This window comes from Kryptolebias marmoratus, linkage group LG8 (genome assembly GCF_001649575.2).
Source record: "Kryptolebias marmoratus isolate JLee-2015 linkage group LG8, ASM164957v2, whole genome shotgun sequence".
Classification (NCBI taxonomy): Eukaryota; Metazoa; Chordata; class Actinopteri; order Cyprinodontiformes; family Rivulidae; genus Kryptolebias; species Kryptolebias marmoratus.
The window spans coordinates 11,439,866-11,460,239 of NC_051437.1; the positions used below are offsets into that span (position 1 = coordinate 11,439,866).

General features: G+C 44.7%; 1 protein-coding gene across 1 annotated transcript; it reads right to left on the reverse strand.

Moving 5' to 3' along the window:
• Nucleotides 1-1,372: 1,372 nt before the first annotated feature.
• On the reverse strand, nt 1,373-17,019 carry rbm38 (RNA binding motif protein 38). The gene is made up of 4 exons (XM_017409382.3): nt 16,456-17,019; nt 14,061-14,184; nt 12,714-12,768; nt 1,373-5,424 (listed from the first exon to the last, which is right to left on the reverse strand). Exons 1-4 carry the CDS (start codon nt 16,678-16,680, stop codon nt 5,073-5,075), a joined length of 756 nt encoding a protein of 251 aa, XP_017264871.1. The 5' UTR covers nt 16,681-17,019; the 3' UTR covers nt 1,373-5,072.
• Nucleotides 17,020-20,374: the final 3,355 nt, after the last annotated feature.

The following is a 20,374-nucleotide window of genomic DNA, read 5'->3' on the forward strand; positions in this document are numbered from 1 at the left end:
CCCCCATTTCCACCCTCCCAGTCAGGTGTGTTTGTCTCCAACATGGAGGCGTTTGGAAACAGGGATCAAAGTGGTGGCAGGGGGTGGGGGTGGGGGCCGGGACAAAGGTGAGGCAGGGACGTGACATGACAGGGGTGGGAATGGAGGGGGTTTTTAGGTACTATAAAAAAACAATGGTCGTTTTTTTTTTAAAAGTTGGATTCATTAATCACATGAGCTGATCTCAGTTTTAGTTTTTTTTTCCTGTTTTCTGCACTTCAGACACCAGACACGGATGTATGATACCATTAGATTTTACCAGGGTTTCATTTATTTTCAATCACTACATTTTATCTGTGGGTTTGTGAGTGTGCGAGAGTGAGCATGTGTGTGTGTGTGTGCCTGCCTGGGTGTGCGAGCACGTTTTTTTTTTTTGCAAGTGAGTGTGTATATGTGTGTACGTGTGATCGAGTTTGCAGATACAGCACTTCTTCTTTTTACTCCCATGACCTGTGCTCGTCGTGTCGGACGTGATCACTTCTTCTCCCCTCACTGTTTGCCGTCTGAACATCATTTGCTATGAGATGATTCATTTTTACATCAACCATCTGCTTTTTTTATTTTATTATTTTTTAAATTTCTTTTTGGTTCTGAACCGACGCAAGCCAAAAGCAAATGTTGTATTCCAGACCTTCGATGGAAGGTCTGCGTATTGGCTGTGCGAGCTTTACATTTGAGTCTCCTTTTATTATTTGATCCTTATTGGGAGCGCAAGGTGTTTCATTTAAAAAAAAAAATGATAATGATAATAAACAGAAAAAAAAAAAACTACACACGAAGGTTGGCTCGTTTATTTTCTTCTCCTTTAAATGCTTTTCGGGATTGAATGAAAATGCAATTTGCAATAAAAAGTCTTGGCCAGGAGAGGGCAGAAACAACACACTGACTGACCCATTACTGCACAGAAATGAATCATAGAGAATTCATTCTTCACAGGGGGATTTAACACACTGGAGTTTGAAGTAATAAGGAGGAGATGTTTCTGTTAAACTTAAGCTACGGCTGAAGTTTGATAAGAAAAAAAGAGTAAAATTTGTTGTGGGCTTGTGGAGCTGCGATAAAACGCAGCTCCACAAGCCCCCTCTTCCTGCTTTGACCAAGACAAAACAAAAGAAAAAACTCACAAAAGTACCTAACCCTGAAGCTTCCTGATTAAATGAATAAACACGAGTTTATAAACCTTAAAAAGTCCATTTTGAGCCATGGTATGACAGCAGGAGACCAGTCCTAGCTATAATGGACCCATGGTTCTGTTTACGACACATCCTGCCAAGTCCCAGCCCAGGAACCTGTGCATGAATCTGCAGGTGAAAATAAAACCATCAACTGAGTCTCGTTTAACAACACAATAAGGCTTTTATTTCTAAGAGACATCATATATGTCGTGATTTTTTTTTTTACAGATTAAAGGGATCACAAGTGAGAGCTGGACTGGTGGAACTGGAAACTGACATTTTCTGTTGAGAAAAAAAAAATGAAAACCTTGACGATGTGTGCTCAGAAGGAGAGTTGTGTCTGAGACGGTTCAAGTTCCGGTGCAGACATCCAAAGAGTTACAAGCAATTAAAGGAACAGTGTGGCCATTTTTAATTATTAGGACCATATCAGCCGTGTCACAGAGTGCTGAGTATGGAGAAAAGAGCTGAAGTCTTCCTCCATGCTAGGCTAACAGCTAGCCAAACAAGGGCCTGTGTTTTTTTTATTGCTTATAAAACAGCTCTCTCTCAAAACTGTCTTTGGTGTGAAAGAACGCCACATCCCCCAATATTAAACCTCTACACTTGTGCATGACACCGTTTGTTTGGTTTGCCGCCGTTTTCCCGGCTGAACGTCCGTGTTAAAACGGACCCTTCGTTTGGGCTAGCTGTTAGCCTAGCCTGGAGGAAGACTTCGGCTGTCTTCTTCATCTGACACGCTCTGGGACCGATGTCATGAGGTTTAATGTCTGATCTGTTGTAGTTGTAAATAGATTTTTAAAAACGAGCCTCACTTTGGCGAGGAGACTTTTAAGCCCGACAGTAAAAATTAGCTAACAGCCAGTCCGAACAAACGTAGGACCAAGGCGGGTTGCCGCCATCTTAAAACAACTCCAATCTTCAGTATGTCGCCGTGGTTCATCTGATGTAACAATCATCTGTTATTTTAACAAACATTATAATATCCCTGCCCTCTAGGCTGAGCGCTACAGCTAGCTGCTGCTCCAGTTGGTGATGTTTTATAAAATGGTGTTTGAATGAACTGATTGGAGTTTTTAAGTTTTTAAAGACAATATTGATCCACTTTAGCTGCATTTGGACTAGCTGTTAGCCGTCTTAAACTCTGTGGTTGTTCAAAAAGCTGCCTACTGTACAAAAAGAAAGGATTATTTATAACATTTCCACAGAAATCCACCTCTGTGTCCCCAAACTATCCATTTCAGTTTCCCAAATAAGGTATTATTTCACCTGTGGGGAACAGGCTAAAAGCAGCCAGTGTGATGAAACAAAACCTTCGTTCTTTCGTTGCTCTGTACTGACCTGGGCTTTAAAGGAGCAAAAACAGAGAAAGAGATAAACAATCGAGAAACGCTAACAGTCAAACTTTAGAAGCCTTAAAGTGACCCGTTAGATGGACGGTTTTTGGACTGAGGAAAGAAACCCAGCCAGGCTCGGGGTCAAACTCAGAACCTTATTAACGTCAAACAGAACAATGCCAATAGCATCCATTTAGAGAAAATCAGACCGGACTGGAAAACGGTACGGAACAGTTTAGAATAGTGAACACTAAATCCTCTATAACCTAATAATAAAGATGTTACAGTACAACGATTGGACCTGTAGAAGCTCGTGTCTCGGAGGGGCATACCTAAACACACGTCTCCTCCCAGCCGTGGCGTGCTCTGTGACCTCATGGGAAACCACAGCTTGACGCTGATGGAACAACACAGAATAAAGTGTTAATTAGGTGGCAGCTTCACGAGCCATACAAACATGAGACCGATTACAAAAAAAACATGTCAAATTCGGAGCGGGAATACAAATAATTATATACAAAGAACACTGTTTTAATCGTTCTGCAGCCTGTACAGCCCTTCCCCAAGTCCATGTGTGGCTCGACTCTTTGTTAACGACTAAACTTTATAAATACTACCCAGTGATTGACATGTAATCACACTAAGAAAGAAGTGAATAGCATCACATTTAGAGATACTCTGTTTATTTTGCATATAGGTTTAAAATGTGACGCATGGCTTGATTTAGGATTAGTGAGCTCGGTGCGACGGATACCAGTCTGTGCTGGTAAAGGCTAAAGCAGCTCGCTAAAGAGTAAAATAAACAACAGTGCAGGTGTCTGGGAAAGGACCTTCATCCTGACACTTGCTGTACTTCATACACACACACACACACGCTTCACACATTTACTTGATTTGTATGAACGACAGCAACCGGCGGCCTCAAAGACGCTCATCCAGCTCCAAAAGGTAAAAGTTAACACTAAAAAGCAGACGCAGGACTTTCACGTGATAAATATTGTGCTTTAAAAGTTGACAGGGCTCTTCTTTGAGTAATGCGTGAGCAATAGAAATACAAAAAAAAAAAAAAAAAAACCTACCTTTTCCATGTTAATCCTTAGTAGCTATAATTGCATATTCTGTGGTGATCCTTAATATTACCCTCCAAGCAATATAGAAACAAAAAGAACAATTCAGTTTTAGGCTTGACATGAGAAAATAAAATAAAAGACCAGCCAGGTACAGATATATATATATATATATATATATATATATATATATATATATATATCTGTAAGGCTGTAAAAAGGTGACCTTGGAGACGAGGTAATTGCGCCTCTGTTTCAGAAAGAGAAAATGGCCGACAGCCGGGCCAGAGTCCAGGATTCAGAGAAACTGCAGCTGCAGCATCGTGTCAGAGAGACGGATTTTCCAGTCTTCCCCCACATCTCCGAAAGTCTGACTGCTTACAGGGATCCGTTTAAACCTTTTTAAACCAAGGTTCTGTGGAAAGTAAAACAAATAATGAATTACCTGTTGTAGGTAGCTTTATGAACGACCACAAACTGAGCCGAGCGAGCAGCTAAACCAGACGTCTGCAGCTTTAAACTAAACCAACGTGGAAAGGAATAATGTTGGAACTTCTTACCACGTTAGGAAAGCAAAAGAATGGAATTTGAAGTAAACGGTCTCTGCCTTTTACACGGTCACATTTAAATATTCAGCACACTGAAATAATAAAGAATTAGGCCAAAGTGGAATATTTATATCAGTTTTTCACAAATATAGAAAAGACTCACATAGGTCTGCATAGTGCAGTCTTTAAATGTTATCAAAGGGGAAAAACAAAGAGAGAAATAAGAGTTCCAACATGTAAAAACAGCTGTCAGCAGTTTATTACAGATCTTTAACTTCTATAATATCACAAACCACAGCTGGTTTTTACAGTAAGTGTAGTGTTTCTACAACACTTAGCTGTTATCTGAATTTCAAGCTTCAACCACATTTGAACGGCTCTTTTAATTGTAAAGGTCGACGACCCCTGGGCTGAACCGAAGAGGCTCGCTGACGTCTTAAAGAATCTCAAAATGTCCTTTAGTTTAGGTGAATCTAATCTAATACACCTTTACACCGCCGTCTGTTTCTCACTACGCTGTTATTCCGGCAGAAGTGCTACAGCTAGCTGCTGGTGCTGTATGTGCTCGCAAATAACGACTGGAGTTGTTTAAAGGCGGCAGCAATCTGGTCTTGGCCCCCGGTCAGACTAGCCTGTAGCTCATCAGCTTGGTCAGAATGAAACTCAAACTGCAGCTGTTCAAAGAGCTGTCTGCAACAGGTAAGATTATAACCGTTTATAGTTCTTCCACAGAACCCCACGTCTTGAAGAGAGGGATCCTTTTCTAACAAACATTCAGCGTATGTTACAACAATAATATATATAAAACTGTAAGGAGAGTACTCTCTAAAAGCCCTTTTTTTTGGCGTTACTGTCCCCGCAGTTTAAACCCCATCAGGTGGGCGGCTGCAGCCCCACCCGGGCCGCTCACTGCATCCGGTCGGGCTGGTGGAGGGGGTAGTGGAGGAAGCCCTGCGGCGTCAGGGCGGCCAGAGGAGGGTGGATGGCGGCCGGAGGCGTCGGAGAGGCGGCGAGAGCGGGTGTCGGCGTGCCTGGCGGGAGGTAGCTGTAGCTGAGGTAGCCGGCGGAAGGCGACGGCGACGGTGTGTAGGGGTACTGCTCCAGGCCCGACGGGGCGTAGGGGCCGTAGACGGCGCTGTAGTCCAGGTAAGGGGAGGTGAGGGCCGCCGCTGCCGCCGCCGCCGCGGGACCGAGCTGAGACTGCAGCAGGAGGCTGGGGTGCAGGAAGGCCTGGGGGTAGATGTAATGCTGCGTGAACCTGCAGAGCCAGAAGAGTGAAGGTGACACATGGAGCTGAATAATCACAGACGACTCAGCTACGATTCCTCTGTTTGTCTTCGTCCCACAGGTTATTTAGTGTGTTAAAGAATAAGGAGTTTCTTATATCAATGATTTTAAATTCAAATATCCAGTTTATCATGTGTGAGACTTCAAATTCATGCATAAAAAAATCACTAAATATAAATTTACTGTCCATTCATCCTGTAATCAATCGACTAGTCAGTGCAGCTTTGCAGGAAGACATTTTCGTAATTTAACTAATTATTTTATTCAAATATGAACATGTGCCTTTAGTCTTTTGAAAGGTGAATATTCATTGATGTTTCTCTTTTGTCAGTGTCCAAAAAAATCAATTTTTATTCCCACAACATTCATGACTACAATGATTAGCGAAACGATTCATTAGCTGAAGGAGCATAAACTCTAAAACAAAATGTTATTTGATTACCTTTTATCAATTTAAAACTTTAAACATGAAAGTATGTCAACGAGAGCTCGTACTTATTTTACTGAATTCTAATATAAAAGAAAAACATGACCACGTCCATTTTAGTGTTTAAAACATTTTTCTTCTCTCTGCTGTCATGCGCCACCATGTGCTCATTCAGGACTGAACCGATTTAACCAGATTTGTTTTTTTTTTTGCTTGTTTGTACATATTTGTATTATATTTGGATTAAACTGCAATGTAAAGAATTGGCCTAAATGACAATAAATATACAGTTGTATGATAAACGTACTAGATTTAAAATTTTAATTAAACTCTTTCACTGTTTCTGTTCTAAATGTGTTTCTTCATTTAAGATTGCTTTTGCAATGAGCTAAAATCAAACATAAAAAAGTGCATTTGAAGGCTTTATTTTGTGCATCTTTTTGGTGGTTTGGTGCACAAACTCTCTGCTCCACATATAGAAACTCCTCCTCCAGTAAGATTCTCATTATACCTAAAACACTGAATCTGTTGAAGGCGTTCTCCTAATTGCATTTATCATTTGTTAAATAATTTGTTAAATAGATCCTCTCCCATGTGTTTAAATTTAATTAGCACATGGCTTGGAAAATTAAATTAAAAAAAAAAAAAAAAAAAGGAAAAGAATGTTTGATCCAAATAAAAAAATTCCTTCTTGCCATGACCACAAAGTGAATGTCCTGTCTTTCAGTATGGCAACAGATGGATGAGATCAGAGTGAGAAAGCACTCCGTCCTCCTCCTGCTTTCAGGCGTGCCCTTGCCTCGGGCCGCCACCTCAACCTGGACCGCCTCAGTTAGGCTTCTGAGGAACCGGGTTCTGCTGCAGGAACGTGACGGGTTTTCCGGCGCCTACAGCCGAAGCCGTCAGCCTGACAGTCAACTCGTCATTGAGCCCGAGCAGGTGAAAGGAGCAGCGAGGCGGCCTGCAGGCTGCTTACCCCTAAACACGACCCCAGCCAGGATCAAGACTGCTTTCACAACAAACACGCAGCCGAGGCCCGTCTGGCAAACCGCTCTGCTGCTGTGTGTACACAGCACGCAGTCACACACGCCAGGATGTGCCTTCCAGTACCGTCCGAGGGCCACGTGCTGATTTAAAACTCCTTCACCCATAAATAACTCCTCTTTCACCTCATCTGACCCGGCACTGTCCATCCATCCATCTGCTTTCTTTTACCCACTTTCTCCTGCCTGCCTGCAGCAGTCACTGTGAGAGAGGCGGGGGACACCCTGGACATCACAAGTCCATCACAGGGACACACAGAGACAAGAGAGACATCCGTTCACTCTCTCAGTCACACCTAGAGACAATCTGGAGTTACCAGTGACCCTAACATGCATGTTTTTGGTCTGTGGGAGGAAACCGGAGTACCCGAAGAAAACATGTAAACTCCACACAGAAAGGCTGGGGAAGCGAACCTGCGACCTGCTCTCTGTGAGGGGACTGCTTCAACCACTGCTCCACCGTGCTGCTAATCTAAGCCAGTGGTCAATTAAAATTCAGGAAGGTCCATCTAAAAACAAAGTTCTTAAGCAAAGGGTCAGAATATCTATCTGGCATTTTATTGTTTTTGTAAAATCTGTTCACGCACTCATTAAGACCTTCTGAGATAGGAGGTTTAATGTTTACTACGAAGGTAAATGTTGTTAAAAAAGATAGAGAGAGAAATAAATATTAAAACAAGAGTTCCTCCAGGTGATCGGTGGACAGGCAGTGATTATAACACAGACGAGACAAACAGGAACCTTAAAAGCCTCTCCAGTCTGGATAAAAACTAAACTTTTGTCTTTTAGTGACAGAAAAGCTGTACGTGCAATAAAGTTTCTTCCCGCTGTAATTTAACGGCCAATCTGGGTCCAGATAGAACGTCATTAGGGTCTGAACCTGGACCCCAGTCCACCATTTGGGAACCCCCAAATGCCAACGTTTTGATGCACGAAACAGAGCAAAAGAAATGCTAAAGCTGCTGCACATGGCACGTTAGGGTCACCATGGTGACCACACACTGATGTCTCTGACGCCCTCTTAATAAGACAGGCAGACAGAAGCGCAGACAAGAAAGTGAACCTCAGACAAAGTCACCTTGTAAAAGATAAGCTGTATGAGGAGACATTTTTTTTCACCTTTCTATGTTTTATGCGGGAGCCATGACACGTTAAAAAGACCCCTCGCTTCCAGCGTTGAAGAGGAAAATCTGAGCTAAGATACAATGGAAGTCAATGAGAGTTGGGATGTGTGCACTCTGTAATGTAGGGGGATTGGAGAGAAAACCAGAAGTCCTACTGCAGCGAGAGAAACACTGTGACAGAAGACCAAAAACTACGACTTCTGATGCACAAACAGATTAGGAAGTGTCAAGTTCGAGGGAGTAAAAAGAGCTTGCAAGAATCTGCAGAGTTTAGACAACTCAGAAGTTACAGAATGTTACACCATCACACTCCCTAGTTGAACATTTTGTCACAGTTAATTAAATTAAACTAAATTAAACTGCACTTGTAGCTACTTCAGATGGTAAATGTGAACAATGAATATATGCATAAAAAAAACAAAGGAGTATTTGGAAGGTCCGGCTAAGAGAGTCCGAGCAGGCTAAGATCTGCAGATCAATGACAAACGTGCGCACACGAAGTCCAAACTGAGCTCCTCCCTGTCCTCGCTGCGTCCCAGCTCCCGCAGCAGGAGTGTCGTGTCGTTGGCACGAGCGCTCGCCGCCCGCCCGCCTGACTGATCCGATGTGACAGAGTTATCGTTCGGAGGGCGCTGCGCCTCGCCTCTCGTCGTTTCTGACTGTCAAACACACATTTATAAATATAACACACACACACACACAGGAGACAGCCAGCCAAACATACACTGTGAGCCATTGCTGAATCATGGCTGAACTATTCCAGGGAAAGTGGAGAGAAGAAATATGTGATACACACTTGACAGGTCGTGTAGTTTAAGCAGCTCAGAAGAGGATGTGTGTGCGTGTGTGTGTGTGTGTCAGGGCTAATTGATGCAGCTGCATGGTGTACGTTCACCAACACTAACAGACCCATGAGAGCAGAATAACCTCCACTGACTCCCGTCTCCCTCCTGCTCCACGTCTCGTTTCAAAGAGACAAGACTAGAGAAGAAAACCAGAAAACACCCTCTGCGGTTTCTTTTTTTTTTTTCTGTCGAAGAGTCAAAGTCGGGCCTCCTCGTTGAAGGAGGGAAAGAAGCTGCGAGGTGAAGGATCAGCCATCGCGTCCCCGGAGCTTCGGGCCTTTAACAGCTCGGATGACTGACGTGGAGAGGGTGAGTCAGTCAAAGAGGGAGAACACACACCCGCTGAGACACACACACACACACACACACACGACCCCACTGTCCTTTCTTGGTAAACACGCACGGCTCGAGGGAGGGCCAGGCCAGCATCAGCCCCGGACGCTCAGCTCTGCTGTCTGTAAACAAGACGAGGCGCTGCGGTTTGATTCGCTCCAACAGGGGCCGCCGATACTGAGAACACGGCCCGTCACCGAGGCGTCCGCTGGACACCGCCACCGCTCAGATGCTGACAGGGTCGCCGGAAATCTTACAGAGGGGCCCATTCAGGCGGGTGTCACGAAATCCTTGCACGTCCAAATGATTGTGTAAGCATTTTCAACCATCCCGCTCTGAACCACGGCAGCTTCAGCCGAATAAAGAGGTTTCTGAGGCTCAATTTTTCTCCATCTAAAAAGAACAACAACAAATTAGCTTATTAAAAACGCACGACGCATTTCTGAGTCTAGTTTCAATCGGGGCATAAACGGGCACAAATGTGGCCCAGACCTTCAACTTTTTACTTTTAACCAGTCGTGAAACAACAGGCTTATTTAAAGGCGCTCATCATGAAGACGTTACCGTTACAGTCCTCCTCCTTTTAGCCCCAAACCTCAGCAGGAAGTAACACCCCCCCAACAACCACCACCACCCCAACCCCCTACTGCCAACACACCACCTTCAATCAGCCTCACCACACATCCACCCCCTTTCCTTTTCTTTAGTTTGCACACAAAAAATAAAACAGAGAAATGTTCAGAAACAAAAAGGAGCATCCCCCCCTTTTTAAAAAAAAAAAAAAGAAACACCCACAAAAACAGACATTTGTTTATCTGTTTTCGACACGTCGCGAGCGAACCTCTCCGGCAGGTTTTCTGTCTGAAAGAGCAGTTTGACATTTAGCGAAACAAACATTTGCGTCTCTCTTGCTCCGGCGAGATGAGAGGAAAGCCGCGTGAGTGTGCTAAACGTGGAGCGACAGCCAGCAGCTGCTTGGGTAAAAAAATAAAAAAATAAAATAAATAAATCAGGCGGCCCGGTTCTGTTTGGCCTCAACGAACTCAGGTTAAAGATCGTTTCAGTTACGGCTAAAGCACAATCAGGAATAAAACACTGAAAATAAGCAACGCCTGCTCTAATAAATCACTTCCTGTTTGTTGGATAACAGCTTTAAAGATGCTCACGGGAAGGTGGAACCCGTCAACAGGAACAAACACGCCGGTGTTTCCTGTTTGCAGTCGTTAAAACGTCCCCTGTAGAGACGTTTTAACGTGGTGTGCTTATCAGTCTCTGTGTTGGCAACATTACTGACCGATTCTACTCATTAAATTCATCAAAGCTGTTCTGATAAAAGCTTCATAATGAGGCTGTGAACGCTACAAAAATGTTAAACATTTATAAAAGTTATCAGACTGCCCTTCTATCACAAGAAGTGCTACACTTTTTGTTCATCTTAGTAAATCCACGTTTGTTTGTTCAACAGCTACAACAAGTATCTTACCTGCTGCAGATAGCTACTTTGAACTGCTTCAACGGAGCTGACTAGCCGTTAGCTCATCAGGCCGGTCGACACTGAGCGCCGTTCGCCCAAACTGAGGCTGTCCAAAGAGCCATCTACGCCAGGTAAGATGTTAACTCTTATTAAGCTTCCCGTACAACCCCATTTCAAAAGAAAAAAAAAAAACCCTGAAGCATCACTTTAATGTCTTCCTGATAAATGTTTAATGTTGAAGTCCAGCTCATTAAAAGGACTAAGACATGTCGGCTCAGTATTTGGCAGGAAATGAGTGTTTTCCCTTTTTTCTATCCAAATACGTGGCGACGTCTCATTAACGCTTTTATAAAGTGTTTACAGCCGAACTCATAACTGTGTTACTAACCAGTTGTTACCCTTTCTAAGAGCGGTCCCAGCCTGGATTCAACAGTTCTGCGACAGCGGCGCACTGTTTGACCTTCCAGACGACTTTCTTTGCTTTTTTTCGCGGCGGCGACAAAAGCCGCTCGCGTTGCTGAGAACGGCCGAAGAGCGGCTGCAGTCAGAGCGATCACGTCAGGATCACCCCCCCCCCAGCGGAGGCGGCTCGCAACTTCTGGGATCCAGTGTTTTTTTTAAAAAAGATGCGTGTTTATGGTTGTCTGGGTTCAGTCAGCTCAGACCTACAGCTGAGGCTTTGGTTTCCACTTCTAAAGAGACGAACAGCACTCAGAGCGACAGATTATGCTCCTGACTGACAGTTACTGATTGAGAGGAGAATAAAAAACCCCAAAAGGGAAGTGGCCATTTTTCGTCCCGCAGCTGTGCGGCGCTCAGATCTCCTGAGATTAACGCCGTGACCGAGCTCTGGTATCGCTTCTTCTTCTTCTGCGCCCACCCTCCCAGAATAAACCGTGTCCTCATAACAGAAGCCACAAACCCATGTGCACAGAGGAGCATTTCACCCATTTCCACAAAGCCGTTGATGAGTAATCGGAGGAGCGGAGCGTCGACAGTCCGACTCAAACTGCACAAACACAATCCCATGACATTCAGCAAAGGTCAAAGGTCAAACGACAGCTAAAACTAATAATCTAAACGATCCGTTAGAGATTATGAAAAGCCTCCTCGATGCTGATACAGCACTGTTGTTTTCCATCTTTATAGTTTCTTCTGTACGTTTCGTGGCGTCTAACTGTGTCGGTGTTTAGGACTTCAGAATCATGAAACCAGAATTCCTTGAAGGACTGCACATCACCCGCCGTCTTTCACGCCGAGGTTTTGAGCACTTTTTTTTTTTAAAGGTATCGGCATTTGACACACATGATGGGGATGAGAGAGAGCTATTACCGCACCAAATCTTAGCTCAGTGTTTCTAAAACTGACTGAGTCATAGCCATTTTTGTGCTTTCCAAGGCCAGTTGGCTGTGGCAGCCATCTTGAATCGGGTCGATTCCAAAACGTTAATCGGTTGTAGACGTGCATCCAGTGGTTACTTTCCAAGAGTTTCATTAAAACCTGTCAAGTGGTTTGTGGGATATTTTGCTAACAGACAAAGAGAGTAGGCTCCAACAGCGAATGCCGAAGTTTTGAACGAACATTTTTTGGACATTTACTGGGTGAGTGTGTGTGTGTGTGTGTGTGTGTTTGCAACAGAAAGAAAGACGGGAGTTTAGCTAAATTCCTCCCAGCCTCGACGAAGACCAACTGATCCGGGAATAAAACTCGGACCTGAGCCTCTTGAGCGTTTAACGCGGCAGGAAATAAATAAACAAACAAACAAATAAAAAGGAGACGGCGGCACCAGCCTCCTGAGCGCAGAAACCGATACGAGCTTCTCGAGACACTTCTGTGTTTTGTCGTCTCTTTCTTACGCTGTGAAAAAAACCCACAGCAGAGGCGAGTGCTCACAAGCGTCGAAGACGGAGAGAGAGACGCGCTGAGGAGGAAGTGGCAGGTGAGGTGAGGTGAGGTGAGGTGTGTGTGGGGGAGACAGGTGGAAACAGGAGCAGTGATTCGTCCGTGTCTTTACCCGTGCTGCCTCTGAGCCCACGAGGAATGGACCTGCTGGACTCCACCGCACAGAGCTGCACACAGACAGAGACACACGGAGGAGGGAGGTTAGACACAGCAGCTTTTCTTCATCCTCCACGTATCCGAGGAAACACATCAGCACACACAATGGCCGCTGTGAGACCTCGTCCCGTTCTGTAAGACCCCTTCACTCATCCGGTCATTCGCCGCTTTTCCCACCCCGCCTTGTTTGTTGCTTCTCTAACTCCCGCTGCCTCGACTTCACCCCCACTTTGTCCTTTGTTGAAGCTTACGCCAACGTGCACATCTTTCTGCCTTCACCAGGACAAAGAGGAGTCAGTCGCGCTGTCATGTCTTGCTCCCGACAGTCCCATCCCCTCTCGCTCTCCGTTTTGTTTTTTTTTCCTCCCCCCCTGTTGCACAATAACAAATTGCCTATCGCTGCCGTCTCCCGTCAGTTGTGCACTCGTGTGTGTGCGTGTGTGGGGTCCAGTCGTCTGTCGCTACAGACGACTTGACGAAACTTCGCCGCTTCACGGCGTACAGTCGTCTGTCACTACAGACGACTGTACGCCGTGAGGCTAAAAAGAAAGAAAAGAAGAAAACTAACTAGTTTAACACACCTCATCCAGCCAACCTCATCTTACCTACGCACCCTAAACGCCTCACGTTCAGGGAATCAAAAGCCAAAAAAAGAAAGAAAAAAAACATTAAAGAGGATTAAAGGCCAGATTGTGTCGTGTTGAGAAGTGACAGCGATGTCGCTGCTCAAAAGAACGCTACGTGAAACGAGATGTGTTGTTAACGGCTCTCAGCTACTGCCGCATCAAACCTCGGCTCAGTGTTTGTGAAACTGACTGAGCTGGGGCCATTTTTGCGGATTTGAAGGTCTGTTATCTGTGGCGGCCATCTTGAACCGGTCATGGATGTGCATCCAGTGATTACTCTCTAAGAGTTTTTCTTTGAAACCTGTCCAGACGTTCAGGTACGAACGTCACAGTCTGCCTTCGCGGGCAAAAATGCTTCACATCAAATATCTAAGAGCCGCTCATTTAGTTCTTTGTCTATGTTGTATTAAAACGCAGCGACCGAACTCATCTTCGTTCAGTAATATTTGCTAAAAGAAATGTAAAGATATCAGCTTTAATCTATAAAACAGTGATAAACTCTTCCCTCTTTCTGAGCTGTGACCCATTTTTACAGATGTCCTCCGACAGCAGAACCAGCCTGGCGTGGGACTGAGCGCTGCTCTCCGCTGTTAGGCGGAAGAGACGCGTTTCGGAATCAAGATGGCAGCCCAACACCGACGCGGGTGACACTGGCGCGTACGAGCAAACCGACTTACGTGCGTGCGAGCTGCGGGGCTTCGCTCCGAGGTACGCCAGGTTCACGTTGGCCTTCCTGCCGTCGATGATGGGGTTGGCGTCCTTGCACGCCCGCTCCGCCGCGCCACGGTCCACCATGGTCACCTGTTGGCGGCACGCGCTCGTTAGCGTCACAGGTCAAAGCCGGAGCTTTGTTTACATTGACACTGCGTGGAACCTTCCACCGTTTATTCTGACACTATGCGTAGCTTGCGCTGGCCAAATAAAAGGTGCGTTGAAGGGTTTCTAAAAAATATTATCCTACATTTGCATCTGACACTTTCATCATCGCCAGCCGCCGAAAAGGCAAAAGGAGGCTGATGATGTGTTAGCCTAATATCTCATGAACCACTGGGCAGATTAATCATTGGGTGCACATCTACAGCTGGTTGATTTGGAGCCGACCCAATTTAAGACAGCAGCTAACCGACCTTAGCAAACAGAAAACTGGCTGTAACTCAGTCACTGGAACAGGTCCAGAGCTAAAAGGTTTTTATGGTAGTAGCTGAGAGTCCCTCTCAACACATGCTCTGAGAGCTGACACATCCCACGAGCTCTCGCAGGACGGCAGAGATCACACATCAGTTACAAGGTTTGACCCAAATGTCCTACAGCTCCGTCCCTTCGCATCCAAAGATGGCTTCAGTCTAAGGCAGTGGTCTCCAACCCTGGTCCTCGAGGGCCACCATCCTGCATGTTTTACTCGTTTCTCTGCTCCAACACACCTGATTTGAATCAATAGGTGATTAACAGGCATCTGCAGAACAGGAAGAGGTCACTTAACCACTGAATCAGGTGTGTTGGAGCAGGGAAACAAGTAACCAGGATTGGGGACCCCTGGTCTAAGGCTATAAACTAGAGTTTATCCTCGGAAACATAAACTCCACGCCTTTTCTTGTAAGTGTTTTCATCCAGGTGGGAACACAGTAAACTACTCAAACGCTGCCACGAAAACACACAGGAGAGAGATGACTAGGACAGAGAGGACAGAGAGGACAGTGAGGACAGAGAGGACAGAGAGGACGAGACTGGGTTTGGGTCTGTTCCCGCGAACAAACGGCGAGGAGCTTTTCTCATAAAACGTTGTTCTCACGTGGATGCAAGGCTGAAACGGTTAACAAGAAACTAACTTGGACTGGACAGGCTGGATCTGAGGAGCTTGTCTCGTTGCTCTTTTGAAATGACTTTGTTGTTGTTTGTTTGTTTGTTGGCGAAACCTGAGGAGAGAGCCGTGCGTGTTAAAGCTCCGACAAGCTCTTAATCAGTAAGGGGACCCGATCCTGGACGGGAGGCGGATGATCTGCAGGCCCGACGTGTCCTCCTCTGTCCCGAGGCGGAGACGCAGCGGCTCGGCGCGCTCCGGTCGCAGACAAGACGGCTGAAGTCTCGTAACGACGATCTGGTGACCGAGCACCCCCGACAGGCAGAGAAAGAGGAGGGGGGAGGAAGTCAGACTGAAACTACAGCAGCCTTATCTCACACAGCCAACTGACGTGTCACACCTCTGAGACTAGACCAACACACACACACACACACACACAGAGCAGAGAGAGAGACATCTGTCCACAGCTGCAGCAGCTTATCATCAGCCTGTGTGTGTTTGCTGCACAGATAAAAAAAGAAAGGACCACCAGTCCTCGATGGTAAGCAGATCACCCGCCGCCTTTCGTGCCAGAGATTTCAGATCACCTGAGAAATGACAGCGGCGCGGCTGATTTGGTCCTCACCTCGTCTGATCCGTTAACAGCTTGGACCGAGTGTTGCCAACAACTCTCAGCTACTACCACGTCTGGAAAACTGACCCACTAATTCCCATTTTTGCGTGGGCTGTGGCGCCCACGTTGAATGGGGTCGGCCCTAAAGGTTGACGAGCTGCCGATGTGCATCCTGTGGTCACTTTCTGAGAGGTTCATTAAAATCCGTCCAGTGGTGCGTGAGATATTTTGCTAACAGGCGAACATGGTTGACTTCTGTAAGTTAATGCCAAAGTTTAAAGCAAAGACCTCTTCTGAGCTGTTTGTGCTCAGAGAATGTGTTGGGGATCACTCTCAGCTACTAACCCACCAAAGTTCAGCTCAGTACCTGTAAAACTGACGCATATGAAGCCACTTTTGTGTTTATCGAAGCTGCTTAGCTGTGGCGGCCATCTTTAACTGGACTGACCCCAAAACCTAATCAGCTGTAGACGTGCATCCAGCGGTCACTTTCTGAGAGTTTCATTAAAATCCGCCAAGTGGTTCGTGAGATATTTTGCTAACAGACAAAACAACCGAACGCTGTAATGGACGGACCGGACCGCCTCGGGCGACGGTCACCGTCCGAGCGGGGCAAACATGTAATGAACACGGTAAAAAGGTAAAAGTCTGCCGGACTCACGAAGCCGTATCCCCGGGACTTCCCGGTGTGCCGGTCGGTGATCACCACCGCCTCGTCGATGGCCCCGAACGCCTGGAAGTGTTTCCGCAGCGACGCGTCGCTGGTGTGGTACGGCAGCCCGCCGACGAACAGCTTGGTGTGGGTCGTGTCCTTCTCCGTCCCCGCGGGGGGCTTCATCTCCAGCGGGACCCCCACCAGCTGCCCGAAGAACAGCGGCGAACTCATGCGGCTCCGAGTTCAAAACAAACAAAATAAAATCAAAGAGAAAAGAAAACTGGCGCGACGCGAAGAGGGGGGAAGAAAAAAAAAGAAAAGGAAAACAACGAGAACTATAAAAATAACGACGATAACGGCGACGGGACCGGCGCGGCCATGCTGGTCCGAGCCGCCGGACGTGAAGCAGAACCGGACAGGTGGTTCCGGGCCCTCGGTGGACTCTCACGCTCTCCTTCTGGTCCAATAGCCGAGCGGTGCGCCTTTACCCCCCGCCGAGCATCCCGCCTTCAGCTCCACCCTGCCTCCGCCGCACAAAGGAAAGCCCCCCCTTCCCTCCACCTCCTGAGCGCCGAAATAATCCGGAACAACCCGAAGAGCACCCGAACGCCTGGGCCGGTACAGGAGCGGGTCAGAGCTGTTCAGCTGAGGTGCATTCATTTAATGAGTGATTTCAAATGGAGTTTTATTTTAAATAAACCTTTCGGCAGGCGGACTGAGCTGTACAGCTGCCTCCATCATGGATTATCTAAATCAGTGGTTCCCAAATACGGGGTCGGGACCCCATTGTGGGTCATGAGACGATAAGTGAGGGTCCCCGAATGATGTCCAGAAATAAAATTAAAGATAAAAAGACTGCTAATGGCATATTTCCACCATAATTACTGCATAGAATAGATGCAACAATCATAATAAAAATAATAATAATTAGTCAAACTAGTGTCATAGTAGTTCATGTTGTGGCGTTGTCATGATGTTCTTTTTAATAACAGAGTTTATATGATTAAACTGGAAATGTTTGGGGTCACAAGCCTCTGCTGCTACTATTTTGTACACGAGGAGCTGAAAAGTTTAATTTATGTAACAGGATCACCCCTCTGGCGGAAATGTTTGTCATTTTAGATTAAAAAAAAAGTTTTCCTCGTGAATTATTTTTCTTCTGATTTAACATCTAGTTTTATTTTAAATGAAATCATCAGTGAACTTATCATCACTCCTCCCTGAGCCAGGTGTGGCCCCCGGGCCTCCAGTTGAATAGCCATGGGATCTTCCGGAGTAGCTGCCGTTTTATAAAATGACTGAAGTGTTAAAAGCAGTCTGCAGGTTTTCTCTTCTATGGCTCACAAAGGGCTACTAAGGTGGGCTATTATTAACAAATAATATCTTACCTGTTGTAAATATCTCGGTTTGGAGACTAATTTGGATCAGACTGATGAGCTAATAGCTAGTCCGAGCAACCATAGATTGCTGCTGTCTTAAGACGACTCAAATTTAACATAAGTATTCAAAAAATTCATAGCAGTTCATTCAAATAAACTCTTACATTGCTGTCAGGGTTCTTTACGGTCACAAATAGCAGAGCAGCTTGCAGTAGCACTTCCGGTGTGGCCTGATTGGGAACTTCCAACAGGAGCATTGTTCTGCCTAATGAATGAATAAATGAATGAAAGAATGAATGTCGCTGCTGTAGTAAATGTTGCCTGAAGCACCATTTTTTTTGGATACTTGTTAAATCTAAGCGGTCGTGACACAATATCACAAAAAAAAAGAAGCAAGAAAAGTCTGTTTTGTTGAACAAATCTTTAGTTTAGTTTCATATTTTTGTACCTTTTAGACGTTTGGCTCCCCGACAATAAACCAGTTGTAGATAAAAATAAATAAATTAAAAAAAGCACTTGCTGCAGCTGGTTGCAAATGACACGAATGTTAAATGAGAACTTGGTTAAAACTTCAGCAGTGTGGTGTGTTTTCTACATGTTGTGGTTGTCTTTGTGATAAAAACAGTCAAGTAGAAAATAGTTTACTCAGACTGGTGACCTAATGTCACATTCTGTTTGTTCTTCTGTTTTGACTTGCTTCTTTCAATTAAAATGTTTTTTTTAAATCTTCCACTGTTCTTCAGCCATCCTCAGCTCCTCACACCTGTCTCCCATTAGTAATCACCTCACCTGTTTTCACTCACTGATCATCCAGCCTCGTCTTTATACCCCTGCTTTTTCACGCCGTTCACTTTGCTGCCTTTGTTGCTTTGAATTTAGGCAATAATGTCCCCATTTAGGTCCAATCTGTATTTTTATGACAATAATGTGGAAAGAGAAAAGTAATTTAAACGAACGACACGAGCAAATACACTTTCAGTTTAGGAGCTGCACTTCACCGCAAGTGAGTTGAGGTCAAAACACGAGCAAACACACACAGTTTAACTGCTGCAACGAAGTCTTTGAAGGACAACACACTACAGGCGAAAGGAAGACATTGTGTGTGTGTGTGTGTGTGTGTGTGTGTCTGTCTGTGAGAGTGTGTGTGAGGGGGTGTTCAGCAGGAAACATGCAGCAGATAAAATCGAGGCTGCAGACAACAGTGTGAAAGAGAACAACAAACCCTCACAGATGTCGTTCACACTCTGAATTCTCTCCACATGTTGACACCCTTCATCCACACACACACACACACACACACACACACACACACACACACTTATACACGTAGTTAATTGTAGAAACACAACATAGGCGATGTAATGTTTAAATATAAATTTGTATTTACATCAATATTAACATCAAGAAACAAGATAAGAAAAAAAGCAACATCTATTGTTTTGTTTTTTTTACATTTCGTGATCTTGACCGCATGTTTCATGTTTCCCCAGATGTGTTTTTGAGTCTGAGCGAAGAGGAGTTACGTTCCTTCAAACAAAACGAACATACTTTGTTTTTGTTTGGTTTTTTTTGTTTGTTTTTGTTTAAATATCTGTAGATTCATATTCTTCACTGACACCGACTCCAGGCTATAGTTATGAGACACAAACGGCATCATCCGCGAACAAAACCTCCTTCCGAGAACATTCTCTTGCGAAAGAACAGCACCACAAAAATAAAATAAAATAAAATTTAAAAAAAAAATTAAACTGGCCCGTAAGATATACAGAACGAAAAACAAAACAAAGAAAGATTTAAAACAGCTCAGCAGAACCTGACACCTCTCTACTCTATTTCATACAGGTGAGGTTATAATATATGGATTTAAACTTTGCTCCGTGTATAATGCAGCTTATGTGCAACAGGAAAAGCGGACGAGAACTCGCACGACCTACTGAACTGTTCTCTAAGCACTGCGGGATGACGAACAAAAATCTTTGGATTGAGCACGTGTTCAAAGGTAGATTTCTCTTTTTTTAACATAAGCGTCACAGAAAATACGATATACTGAAAGGAAAGTCAAACAAACAAACAAATAAAACAACAAGAAGCAGCTGTCGAATAACCGGAGGATTGAAATAATAGTTATAATAATAAAATTAAAAAAAACAACACTCTCTCTGATCTTCAAGGACCGAGCGATTAAATGAAACGCCTATAACCTCGGGAACAAGTGGAAGCAAGAGGCCAAAATTCAGAAAAAAAAAAAAAAAGATCCTGGTAAGATCTGGACTCTTAGAAAGAATAACACAATCATGTGTCAGCTCTGTCTGTATAGGCGTATTTTGTATTGTTTGTTTTTGTTTTGTTTTTTGTTGCATTTTTTCACGTTTTTTTTTTTTTTTTGTAAAAAGCAAAAAATAACTTATTTAAAAAGAGGATAATATAACCCACTAGCACCTGTATACTTAAAACTACTTCCTAAGAAAATAAGAGGATTATGATTTGAAAGATTACAAATAAAAACAAAGTGCTTTCTGACTGACGGGGGGAGGGGGGGGGGGGGG